The sequence below is a fragment of the Pelophylax lessonae genome (assembly GCF_965119305.1).
Source record: "Pelophylax lessonae genome assembly, chromosome: 4".
Lineage (NCBI taxonomy): Eukaryota > Metazoa > Chordata > Amphibia > Anura > Ranidae > Pelophylax > Pelophylax lessonae.
Genome location: NC_138771.1, coordinates 196,212,271 through 196,225,636, shown reverse-complemented (window position 1 = coordinate 196,225,636; position 13,366 = coordinate 196,212,271). Strand labels below are relative to the sequence as shown.

General features: G+C 44.6%; 1 protein-coding gene across 1 annotated transcript in view; it reads right to left on the bottom strand.

The window, feature by feature from the left end:
* Positions 1-13,164, bottom strand: part of LOC309553329 (pendrin-like) — a 146,875-nt gene extending 133,711 nt beyond the window's left edge. Inside the window, exon 1 of the mRNA XM_082254384.1 lies at positions 13,096-13,164. Coding sequence (XP_082110510.1) covers positions 13,096-13,131 — 36 coding nt within the window. The 5' untranslated portion in view covers positions 13,132-13,164. The remainder of the gene's footprint in view (positions 1-13,095) is intronic.
* Between the last annotated feature and the right edge of the window lie 202 nt (positions 13,165-13,366).

Below are 13,366 nucleotides of genomic sequence, written 5' to 3'. Positions count from 1 at the left end.
TAATTTACATTGTCCTGTCTATTTCAGTATGTAGATAATGGCACTGTAATTACGGTATTATAATTAAACAAAATGTAGATACTTTTTTTTACTAATTGATATACATTTGTCACATGACCCAGCTCTTTCCCAGCCTGTCTGCAGGGAGCTTCTAGTCCTCTGCTGCTGGTCACATGTTCAAAATGAAAAAAATTAAAAAAACAGCATTTAGGATACAGAATAAAAAATAAATACCATATTTAAATCGGTGTATAACTCACACTTTTTCCTCCTGAAAATGGAGTGCAAAACATGCGTGCATGTTTTATGCCGATATTTAAAAAAAAGCCAATTGGGGAGGGCGACAGGCAGGGCCGATCCTGGGCGGGTGCACAGAGTGCCCCGCGCCCAGAGGCAGAGGGGGGCGGGCCAGGCCGAGGGGAAGGAAGGGTGAGCCCTGGCACATTACTCTTGCTTACGCCGCGGTCTCTGTCATACAAAGTCCCATGCCCAATGCCAGAACGGGTGACGTCTATCATAGGCGCCGGTCCAGGAAGTGGGAATTCAGATGACAGAGACTGCCAGGTAAGTGGGAGATCCCCACTCTGTGTAATTTTCCCTTTGTAATGGGTACTGGCGAGGCTGCATTGATGGACACTGCACTGGCGAGGCCGCATTGATGGACACTGCACTGGAGAGGCCGCATTGATGGACACTGCACTGGAGAGGCCGCATTGATGGACACTGCACTGGAGAGGCCGCATTGATGGACACTGCACTGGCGAGGCCGCATTGATGGACACTGCACTGGCGAGGCCGCATTGATGGACACTGCACTGGCGAGGCTGTATTTATGGGCACTGCACTGGTGAGGCCGCATTCATGAGCACTGCATTGGTGAGGCCACATTCATAAGCAGTGCACTGGTGAGGCTGCATTCATGGGCACTGCACTGGCGAGGCTGCATTCATGGGCACTGGTAAAGGCTGCATTTGATTTAAAACAAAGTTCTGAGTTCAAAGTTCTTTATTTCAAATTTAAGATTTTTCCTGACACTTTCCTCTTAAAATTGAGGTGCGCGTTATACGCCGGTGCATGTTATACACCAATACATATGGTAATAAGAAATATTTGAAATTAAATCTTAATTATTTTTGGCAATAACATGGTGTGGGTGGATTTCTGTCAGTCACAGGCTATGTTATGTCCCCCCAGCCTATGTCTTAGAATAACAAGGAGGTGAAGCCTCAATTAATCTACATCTAATATCCCGCCCCATTGTGGTTAGTGGGCACGAAGGAGGGAGGGGGTGGGTTGTCATTTATCACTGTGTATATGCCCACATGGGTGAATATAGAATATATAGGGATACTCAGATGTAAAAGGGAGGAAATGCTTAGCATAGAAACTGAGCATGTGCAGAGTTGCCACCACAGCTGTAAAATCCCAAGCTGAATTGGGAACATGAACAGAAGGTGGAGATAGAGAGCTGCAGGATCGACCAGGTTTCTTGCAGAATACAGAAAGCAAATCTCATAGTGAGTATGATAGCATGTAATACAGCATTAAGTGACACTTTAAAACTGATGATCCCCCATGCTGCCCCCTGGTGCCACTTTTAATGACGTCTTTCTGTGTGTAGGCACATCAGCACTAACTTTTTCAGGCCCACTGGGTACAGAAAAACCTGCACATTAAGTAATTTCAGCCAGGGTACTTTCATAGTAGTAGTAGTAGTAGTTGTTCTCTGGCATTTTTCAGTTACACAGTAGGTGAGGGCTCAACAGAGAATCCTCTGGTTCTCCTGCAGGCCAGTCTGAACCTGGTGTGGCCACAGTAGCTGTCGGAGAAGAAAGGAAGCTACGGCCGAGCAAGAGGGAGACTTAGTGGTTTAAAACTACTGTTCACTGCTACTAGCTACTGACCTGAACTGCCTTCTGTTATCACACGTACATCAATACAAGGTATGTTCCCTTGATCCAAGCATGTTTGCTTTTCAGCAATTTATGTCTTGGTCAACTCTGCTTTATTGGTTTCCATGGTGCATTCCGTTACTAAGCTCTTTTCAAAGTTAAAAGAAAAAAGACACCAGACGGCTGGTGTCTGGTTCACTAATGTTTCTGTTTGGTTGTTGTTTGAACCTATCTGAGGACTTTGACCCACTATAAAATAGCAGTATCACTTCTGGAATGGAATGTAAATGTAAATGTACCAAACACAGCAATGAAGTAACTAAAACAAATTTAAGAGACACTAAATCATATCCTCAGGGCTCATTCCGCATTCAAATCTGCACACCCGCTTCTGCCCACAAGTCAAATTTTTGTATTTGTCCATGCGGTTACTGCGCCTGCATCCACTTCTGTGGGCTGCCTGCGTGCAGCTTCAAGACAGATGCAGACACAACAAGAGGTGGGTCAGCCCAGTGGATGGGGCTCATTGTCTTTCCGAATGAGCCATTATTTTCCAAAAATAATCCATATGCATCCACTATTTAATGGCCCTGTAATCTATTTTTCATTAAAGTGTTTGTAAACCTAATAAAATTTGATATATCCATTTAAGGATTTTATATGCGATTGTTATATAAAAATAGGTTATTTCTGCTTGTACACTTTCTAAATTATCTGTTTGCTCCTGCTAATTCCCCACTTCCTGGTTAAAAACTGACCACGATACCATGGAAGCCAATCCGTGTTAGCGTGGTCAGTTTGCATCGCATGTCATTCCCTTCTTACATACAGTCAGACTGCCCATTTATCCTTCCTTTATTGACAGTGGCTTCCCCAGCCACATCTATGGAAATGTATGTCATCTGTGGAAGGGATATATGCAGCTGGGTATGTGCTTGCTAGTCATGCTGTTCTTAGATACAGGCAGGCTGTGCGTGTTCTGCAGAATGGCAGGCCCCAGATCTCCCAGAAGCGGATCTCGGCCTGCCATTCTGCAGAACACACTTTTTGAAAATACTGACAGGGGAATTATCCCCCTTTTTTCTTTTCCCCCGTGATGAGAGCGGATGTCAATAGGAATGTACATAGACCCATGACCATCTGCTGAATAGTCACTGGATTGACTGAATTTCTTATTAGCCTTCCCCTCATCAACAAGAGAGATATCTATTCAAAGAGGAGGCACATTTTTCTGCTAGGCTCTTCAATCTGGTGGTGATGGATGGAGAGCTTTTCCAAAATTGGGGCTGCAGAGTGGTATTGTTTTCCCTGATAAAGATACAAACATAAATCTTGAAACGCGTTAGCAGAATTTACCACTGGCTAGCAACTCAGCATGTACCACGGATTTTTTTATATGTATTCATGCAAATTAATCTATGTGATGTATATTTTTCTGATATATTTTCTTGCACATTGAGGATTTTGTGAGGTTTTGTCCAAATAAAATATAAAGGAATTTTAAGAATAGACCTTTTTGGCCTATTTGTATCAATACTGTTTTGATAGTTGCCATAAAGTCCCAACCAAAAGAGGGTTTCCTGTCCAGTACTAGTAAATAGGGATGAAGGCAACCTCCATACCCTCTCTATGTGGATAACCAATAAATAAATAAATACATATAGTGCCTGGGGGAGTCTCCTTAGTCTGCCTGTAAAGTGGCGCATCTGAACAATGTATAGAACCTGCTTCAGCAACACTGACATTTGTAAAGAAAAAAAAAAAAGTTATATTTAAATTGACTTGCAGCTGCAAGCCTTTACCAACAATACAACAAAAAAAAATAAAAATAAAAAAGGAAAAAACTGGCGCGGATTTTTTTTTCTTTTTCAGGGCCAGTGGTGTGGCAGGTGTCTTGATTGAACTTCCCCATGTCTTTATTTTTTGACACTTTTTTGGAGTAAATAAGTAGGGGAATCCCTATACCCTATACTCATTCACATGGGGGAACTGGGATCTGGGGGCCCCCTTGTCAAAGGGGGCACCCAGGCTCCAATAACCCCCCCCCCTGCCCACAGACCCCCATAACCACAACCCAGGGTTGTAGGGAAGAGGCCCTTGTCCTCAACATAGGGACAAGGTGCTTTGGGGTGGGGGGCAGAACCCTTATGTTGAGGGCATGTGGTCTTGTATGGTTCAGGAGGGGGTCGGATAAGGTTCTGGTATAGATTTTGGTGAGGACCCCGCAACATTTTTTTTCTTCATTTTGGTGTAGGGTTTCCCTTAAAATCTATACCAGACCAAAAAGACCTGGTATGGATTGGGGGGGGGACCCCCACGCTGTTTTGTATTTAACATTTTTTATTGCCGGCAAATTCTGCAATGTTTTTTTTTTTTTCATTCATCTGTCAGTAGGGAAAGCTTGCTGATAGCTCATGACATGGTGGCCAGCTTCCTGACCCGGCTCCTTAATCTATTTACTGTGCGTTCAGCAGGTGAACTTATGGTCAGCTCAACAGCTCGCCCATCCCAACACCTATATTGACAGTGGCTTCTCCAGGCCGCATCCATGGGCATGTACGTCATTTGCGGAAGTGACATATGCAGCCAGGTATGTGCTTGCATTTGTTTACCTTGGAAACGCTGATGCTTGGTGGCAAAAGTTGCGGAAGTGCCACGCATGCCTACCGATGTGGACATGCCCAACGGCAGGTCCGTGATGCACGGAGCTAAGAAAGCGATCATGTGATCTGTTTTTCAGGATGCAAAAGAAATTTAAGAAACTTTTTTTGTAATTAAACAGATGGATTATTTAAAGTTGCACATTTATCTACTGGGAAATCAATAAAGCATATATTGGCTTTACAACCACTTTTTATTGTTTTATTTTATTGTTATTATTTACAATCATTAATTTTATTGTTTTATTTTTATTTTGTTTTATTGTTTTATTTTACTGCTATCCAACTCCAGAGTAGAGTATTTTGAAAATAAATAAAATATTTATATTCAATATTTGCAAATATAGCAGATAAAATTGCAAATCATTTGATGGGAAAACAAGTTCACACATTTGTAGGTTGACTCTATATTTTGCAGTTTTTGGCATTTCTCCTGTGGATCAGACCTGGAAAAGCCATAGGGGGCATTTATTTAGCACAGGATCTATTGCTGCTTCGTGATCAACACAGCTCCCATCCAGTAAATAGCTGCTCACATATAAATCAATCCTTCCATTGACTGCGATGGCAGCCAAGCGCTCTTATTTGAATTCCAGCCAAACCTGCTTGATGCTAATCAGTGTGAGCCATCAACACCAGCCTCCTGTACTTAACTATATAAATATGTTACTCTTCCAACTGCATCCTTCCCAGCTGTGTGATGGACATAGACTCAGCATACCCCCAGATCCCACACTGTGTCTATATTTAGATACTGATTTGGCCCTGCTTATTGTAGTTACAAAGGCACATGCATCTCACAGCCTGACACAGTCATGTGATAAATCCGTGACAACATAAAGACTGCTGGCTTGTTTTAAAAGCAATGCAAGTGTTAGCTACTCCATGTCCAGGAGCTATGAAAAGCACTTTTATTTACTTAATACTTCACTCCCCTGGCAGACTGCATTATCCTAAGCCCCAGCAGTGGATTGTCACTTAGCGACCTTGTGTCCAATGCACCACTGGGGTGGGGGGGGGACCCTGCAGGGTCAACTTTAGTAGCATGGAGGATCAGGTAGCTAAGGCAAGCCATAGATGATGCATTTTTCTTGCCAGCAACCATGGGTTGCAGAAAATAAAACCACTCAATTCCCCCATCAACACTGTCAGTGATGATGGGGCAATCCCACCTGCAGCGCCGTTGTGTTCTGCTGGTCAAGGAGCCTTTCCTGCCAGCAGAACACAATGTATACTGCTAGTGGTTATAGCTACCGGCAGTAATCACACGCAAAAAAGCCAACAGGCTGGTTATACTAAAGTTGATTGATGGATCGACTTCAGTACAACCAGCCTGCCCATAGATGGATGGAATCTTGGCCGGACCCTGCTAAACCAGCCAAGATTTGATCCATCTATGGCCGGCTTTAATCTACTTTCCCAAATCCCCTAGACGCAAACAAGCAGTTACCCCAGGAGAGTGGTCAGCTTTAAATATTTGTGTTGCTAAATCTTTTTTTTTTTTTTAAAAGAAGATGGATGACAAATGAGACTTCATTCCCTAAGTATAAGATTTTTTTTCCTAATCACTTTCATGTAGTAAAGTAATCCTCTCCGTAAAAAAATAATGCAGAACTGTAAGTTATAAAAAAAAGTGTGTGAAATAAGGACTGTTTGATTGCTATTCATCAACGTATCAGATTCAATGCAGCAGAAGACAACAAGCTGGAAATGACAGTTTGAACCTGATAGGATGATATGAAAGGATCATATGGATGAATATAGAAAGCCATGCTTTACAGAACACATGAGAAAAAAAAGGACAAAAAAAATGCATTTAGAGCGATCGTCCAATAATCTATTCATTAGTACATAGCTTTGGAAAGCCGATAAAAACAGTCAATGCAAAAATATCCGAAGGGACAAGTACGAAAAAAAAAAAATCCAGCAAACAAGACTGTGCATGCTCGAAAATCAAAGAATACGTTACATCACTTCTAAAAATGTATTCTGTCGTACAAGTATTTTCGTAATCAATTTGTTTTTGGTATGAGACTAGCATGCAAAATAAAAAAGGACCATTCTTCCGATATGTATGTAAAACATTCTTCCAATATTCTCATTGTGTGTACGAGGCTAAAGGATCTCTACTCCACACATGGTTAAATATGGAAGTACAGGCAATCACAATGATCAATGACCTTCAGTCATTGCTACATCTGATATCAGTCCTAAATACACACACAAAAGAAGGAACCAGATAGCTCTAATCCTGATGAAAACAATGTAACTACACTGCACAGCACAGTCCCATTATCATAAGGCTATTGCCTAGGAATTGCAAATAATTAAAATAAATGTGAGCACAAAGATGCATTTTGGAGAACGGTACCATGCTTAGTACACAGGATATATGGCTGTATGGTAATCACAGAATGCGACCCCCCCAGGGGTTACTCTCGTGATGAGATATTTATTTGCTGAACACATGGCAACTGATGTAAGGAGGCAGTGTTCAAGTAGAACTAAAGGCAAAACTTTTATTTTATTTTGAATAGAGGAAGAGAGGGGTATAACCATTGTCAGGTTTTTTTTTTTAACCATCTTAACCATCTGTGTCCTATTGGGGAGATTTCCCTTAACTTCCTGTCCACTCTATCCAAAACGTAAAAATGTTTTGCCTTTAGTTATACTTTTAGGGCAAACTTTAGTACATAAGTTCCTGTTTACTACTATGGGCAGAAAGTGTAAATATTTGCATGTTTCTCAGTAAAGCCCCGTACACACGCACCGATTGTCGGCCGTAAATGTTCGGCCAACGTCCGATCGGCCGTTTGTTGGCTTGTTAGTATGATGCTTCCGACAACCGACTGCGACTTTTCAGCTGAACAAAATCTGGTGTGCATGCTATAAAATTTTTGTTGGCCGTCACCAGAACGGCCGATTGTTCGTCAGTCAGTACAGATTTCGGCCGACAAAAGTCAGATGAGCAAGACTGGGCATGCTCAGAGAAGAAAAAACACACGAAAAGTAGACCAGAACATGACATCACTTCTGAAGTTTGTTGTTGTTGGCCGACAAAATTCGTGTGCAGTCTAGAGCACATTTCAACCAACACAACACTGGACAAAAGACGGCCGATCGTTCGGCCGACAATCGGTGCGTGTGTACGGGGCTTAATTCTCTTCTTCTGCAGGGTAATCAACATTTGGAGCATTGGTTCCATTCATAGTTGTGCGCAGCCTATTGCATTAGGGTGTGCACCCCAGACTTTAAATACAGAAAATGGTGTAGCGCTCGTATTGATAGTCCAATGAACTCAACAGTCCAAATAAATTAGAATCATATAGTTGGAAAGGATAAGTCCGTCACAGAGGAAGAAAGATGTGCTCCCCGTATTGCATGTCACACTTTCACCATCCTGAAATCCAGTGCATAGAGACCACCACCAATTGAAGAGAAATGGCCCCTTACCATAACACAATGATCCCCACCACAGAGATCATTGACCGCTTGTATTGGAAACCGGATGAACCATACAGGTGACAGCCCAGCTCACTAGGATGATCGCATCAACTCCGCTCGATATGAGTGCATGAATAAAGAAAAGGGACAACTCCCATAGTGAAGCACAGTCTCACATTTATTGAATCACAGACTAAAAAATGGCAACTCACATTTAGGAGGAGATATTAAGGCATATATCTCAAGGGAGCGATCCCAGGACCTGGTTCCTAACCAAGAAAATGGCCGCCGCGTCCCCTCGTGTATCTCAGCGTGGCGTGCCGCAGGCTCCTCCTACGCGTTTCGTCAGCCAATGACGTTGTCAGGGGGTGTTAAATACACATGCATGCGTTTGCCTACATGTATATGGCCCCAGTACATTACTCTCCCTGCTGGTACAGTGAAATAGAAGTGTGTGGCACTTCTCTTATGGCAGAGAAGGTCTGAGGGAGATCTTTCCCATCTCCTCACTGGCAAACAGAGCAATAATGTTAATGTGCCCTAGGTGATTAGGGTGTGCCCAGGCACACCCGGCACACCCTGTACGCACGCCTATGGTTCCATTATAGAGTATGAATACCCATTGCTTGGGTGATATATCAGACAGGCTGCAAGGTATGGAGAAAACTACAGCTAGAAAGGAGAATGTATCTCTATGAATGACACATTAGTAAGAACATTGTAACATAAAAATGTATTTTACTACTGTTCAGCAGAAATTTAAAGTCCTGGGGTGAGGTGAAAAGCAGAGGCAGGGTCAGGTTCAAGCCAAGAACTTTACTAGGGAAACAGAAATTAAGAATAGAGAGCAAAGTCAAGTGTTCGGGGTCAGAGACAGGCATGAAGAATCTGAAGCCTAATCACGACAGAGTTCAGGATAAAGAAAACCAACATTGCATGCAATATCTCTCAACATGTACATCTGGCACTATATACGTCTACAGAAGTGGACTTGTGTCCCTGGTGGCAGACAAGAACTTTGGGTAACAGTAATTCCTAGATGTCCATATTTCCTGGTCAAGATCACTGGGCTGGAGTACCCAAGTACATTTATGGTGGTGAAAATCCTGGTATGGGTGAAGATGCTGGTGAAATCCTGGGGAAGGTGAGGATCCTGGAAAAGATGCTGGTGAAAGTGAAAATCCAGGAAAAAATGCTGGTGAAGGCGAAAATCCAGGAAAAGATGCTGGTGAAGGCGAAGATCCTGAAAGATGCTGGTGAAGGTGAAGATTCTAGTCAAATGCTGGTGAAGGGGCTGAGCCTAGCAAAGATTCTAGTGAAGGTGAAGATACTGGTAATGATGCTGGTGAAGGTGAAGATTAGGGATGGGCTCTGTGTTGGAGTCAAACATAAGTTTGACTCGAAAAATCAGCTGGGGCGATCAGCGGGAGGTTCGCCCACCGATGGGCGCCCCATAATGCACTGCGTTGTTGCAGTGCATTGATTCCTGATTATTGGCCAAAGCATGCACCTGACCTGTATGCTATGGCCAATCACAGCACAATATCCTGTCAGAGCCATGATTGGCCAAAGGCAGGGGGCCTTTAGCCAATCATGGCTCAGGGGCTAAGTCCACACCCCACACTATATAAGGCTGCTGCTTAAAACGGCAGTCGCGTATAGTGTGTGAGAATAGAAATTAGGCAGGTAGTTAGTGGATAGTGTGTTGAGTTAGTTTAGTGCAGTCAGTGTAGTGTACAGGCATACCCCACTTTTAAAATATATAGATATGCTGTAGTCCTGGATCCCCTCTCGGTGCTCCTCATGTTTTGTGTCCCTGCCACTTATAGTTCATGAGCAGTGCCATGCCAAGCTTACCAATATTCTCCCCTCCCCCCCCAAGATCTATACCAAAATTAAAAAAAGGTATGGGAACTCCCCCAAAGTCCATATCAGACCCTTCTGAACCATACTGGGCCGCTTGCCCTCAACATGGGGAGGGTGCCCCCCAAAGCACCAAAATCCATACTAGACCCTTATCCGAGCATGCAGCCTGGCAGGCCAGGAAGGGGGGGGGGGGAACGAGTGAGCACCCCCCCTCTTGAACCATACCAGGCCGCTTGCCCTCAACATAGTGAGGGTTCTTTGGGGTGCCCCCCAAACCACCTTGTCTTCATGTTGATGGGGACAATGGCATCTTCCTGACAACCCTGGGCTGTGGTTGTGGGGGTCTGCGGGTGGGGGGGCTTATCGGAATCTGGAAGGGGGCCCCCAGATCCCGCCCCCCCCATGTGAATGGGTATCGTCAGAATGGGCGGCGCCACTGGGTGACATAACCAGGTGGCCCCACCCCTTGCCTATAAAAGAGCTGTCAAAGCTGAAGAGCGGGCATACGGTGGGTAGCCTCGGAAGAGGTGAAGCGTTTTTGATTTTTTTTCTATTTTTCGGGTCGGCAAGTGTCATGATTGATGATGGATTTACAGAGAGGGACACTATTTTTTTTTTTCTCTTTTTGACTTGTCAAAAATAGTGTTCTGTGTTTCTTACTTTTTTACACTTTTTGATGAATGGGTAGGGGTATGATGTGCCCGGCACCCATTCACATGGGGGGGCAGAATCTGGGGGCCCTCTTATTAAAGAGGGCTTCCAGATTCGATAAGCCCCCACCCGCAGACCCCCACAACCACAGCCCAGAGTTGTCGGGAAGAGGCCCTTGTCTCCATCAACATGAAGACAAGGTGGTTTGGGGGGCACCCCAAAGAACCCTCTCTATGTTGATGGCAAACGGCCTGGTATGGTTCAAAAAGGGGGGGTGCTCACTTGTTTCCCCCCCCCCCTTCCTGGCCTGCCAGGCTGCATGCTCGGATAAGGGTCGCCGTTTTTTTTTCTGTATTGCCAGGAGCCGACAATACATTACAGCCGTGAGCAAGTTTAAATAAAAAATTTTCCCTTTAGAAATGTCGTATTGCTGCAGCAGACTCCATACATCACACAAATGCACCACTTTACAGGCACATTAAGGGGACCCCCCAGGCACGATATTTAAAGAAATTTTTCATTTTTATTGTTTCACTTTAAGCATCATTAAAACCACTGCTCCTGTAAAAATGATTGTTATTAAAAAAAAAAAAAAGTTTGCATTGATACATGTCCCCCGGTGTAGTACCCGGGTCCCCATACACTTTGTATGGCAATAACTTGCATATAAGACTTTAAAATTAGGACTTTTGATTTTTCATGTACGTGTCCCATAGACTTTAACAGAGTTCACTAGAACTTTTTCCCTGTTCGAGATGTTCTGGTGTGAACCAAACAGGGGGGTGTTCGGCCCATCACTAGTGAAGATCCTACCAAAGATGCTGGTGAAGGTGACGATCCTGGTAACGATGGCTGGTGAAGGGGACAATCCGGCTGGTGAAGGGGACGATCCTGGTAACGACGGCTGGTGAAGGGGACGATCCTGGTAACGACGGCTGGTGAAGGGGACGATCCTGGTAACGACGGCTGGTGAAGGGGACGATCCTGGTAACGACGGCTGGGGAAGGGGACGATCCTGGTAACGACGGCTGGGGAAGGGGACGATCCTAGTAAAGATGTTGGTAAAGGGGACGATCCTAGTAAAGATGTTGGTGAAGGGGACGATCCTGGTAAAGATGTTGGTGAAGGGGACGATCCTAGTAAAGATGTTGGTGAAGAAGAGCCTGGTAAAAATCCTGGTGAAGGTGAAGAGCCTGGTAACGATGCTGGTGAAGGGGACGATCCTGGTAAAGATGTTGGTGAAGGGGACGATCCTAGTAAAGATGTTGGTGAAGGAGAAGAGCCTGGTAAAAATGCTGGTGAAGGTGACGAGCCTGGTAACGATGCTGGTGAAGGTGAAGATCCTGGTAAAGATGCTGGTGAAGGCGACGATCCTAGTAAAGATGTTGGTGAAGGGGACGATCCTGGTAAAGATGTTGTTGAAGGGGACGATCCTGGTAAAGATGTTGGTGAAGGGGACGATCCTAGTAAAGATGTTGGTGAAGGAGAAGAGCCTGGTAACAATGCTGGTGAAGGTGACGAGCCTGGTAACAATGCTGGTGAAGGTGAAGATCCTGGTAAAGATGCTGGTGAAGGCGACGATCCTAGTAAAGATGTTGGTGAAGGAGAAGAGCCTGGTAACAATGCTGGTGAAGGGGACGATCCTAGTAAAGATGTTGGTGAAGGAGAAGAGCCTGGTAACAATGCTGGTGAAGGGGACGATCCTAGTAAAGATGTTGGTGAAGGAGAAGAGCCTGGTAACAATGCTGGTGAAGGGGACGAGCCTGGTAACAATGCTGGTGAAGGTGAAGATCCTGGTAAAGATGCTGGTGAAGGTGAAGATCCTGGTAAAGATGCTGGTGAAGGTGAAGATCCATGGTAAAGGTGTTGGTGAAGGGGACGAGCCTGGTAACAATGCTGGTGAAGGCGACGATCCTGGTAACAATGCTGGTGAAGGTGCTGATCCTAGTAAAGATGCTAATGAAAGTGAAGATGCTGGTGAAGGGGGTTCTTTACTGTTGCTCACTTCAAGCCTCAAATTGTATTTAGAGTGTGAGTGTGTGTGTGTTTTATGCAACCCTGGCTAGTGTACAACCTTGTACAGTGGCATCTTCTAATCAACCTCAATGGTTGGTTTCACGCAGAGTCTGTGGGTTCCTGGAGAGTAATTGTGAAGGTTCTGTACGCTGTATGGCCAGGTGCATGAAGGTTTAATGTGCCCATAAACAAATATGTAGATTTATGTAATTTATTAATTCATAGATACATTTCATCATCCAACCATTAAACCAAATGTGGCATTGGCTGCATAAAAATGTAAACATTTGCAGCAGCTGTGGGTGTCATCCAATCAGTTTCTGTCTTCTATGTGTTCAGCTGGGCTTTGAAAATAAAAGCTGGAAGCTGACTGGTTGCCATGCATAGCTGGTCCACTTTTGATAAATTGCCCTCATTGTATGCAGTGACAACACACACACCAATCAGCGTGCAGTCTCAGTGTTTTCACCATAGATCTCCAGGAGACCAGGCTGTCCATATCAGGGGGGGAGATCTGTATAATGACTGTGATCTGAACACTGACAATGGTAGGACAATGCTCTTACCTGGGGCCGGTACTGGTCTTCTCCGGTGCTGTCCATCTCCTCTGGTGACACCTGCTATTCTGCAGCCATGCTTCCAGTGTGGGGGGGTCACTGATGAAACACGAACTCCTACCCCCCGCCTGATCTCCTCCTCTTCCCCCCAACCGGCATCGTACACTACTGGAGAAGACAGTCTGACGTCATTACACATCGGCCCGCCCCTCTCATTATCGATACCGGCCAGCACACCCCCCTAGCCGGGTTGCTGTGTGTACAGTGCGGGGGCTGAGAT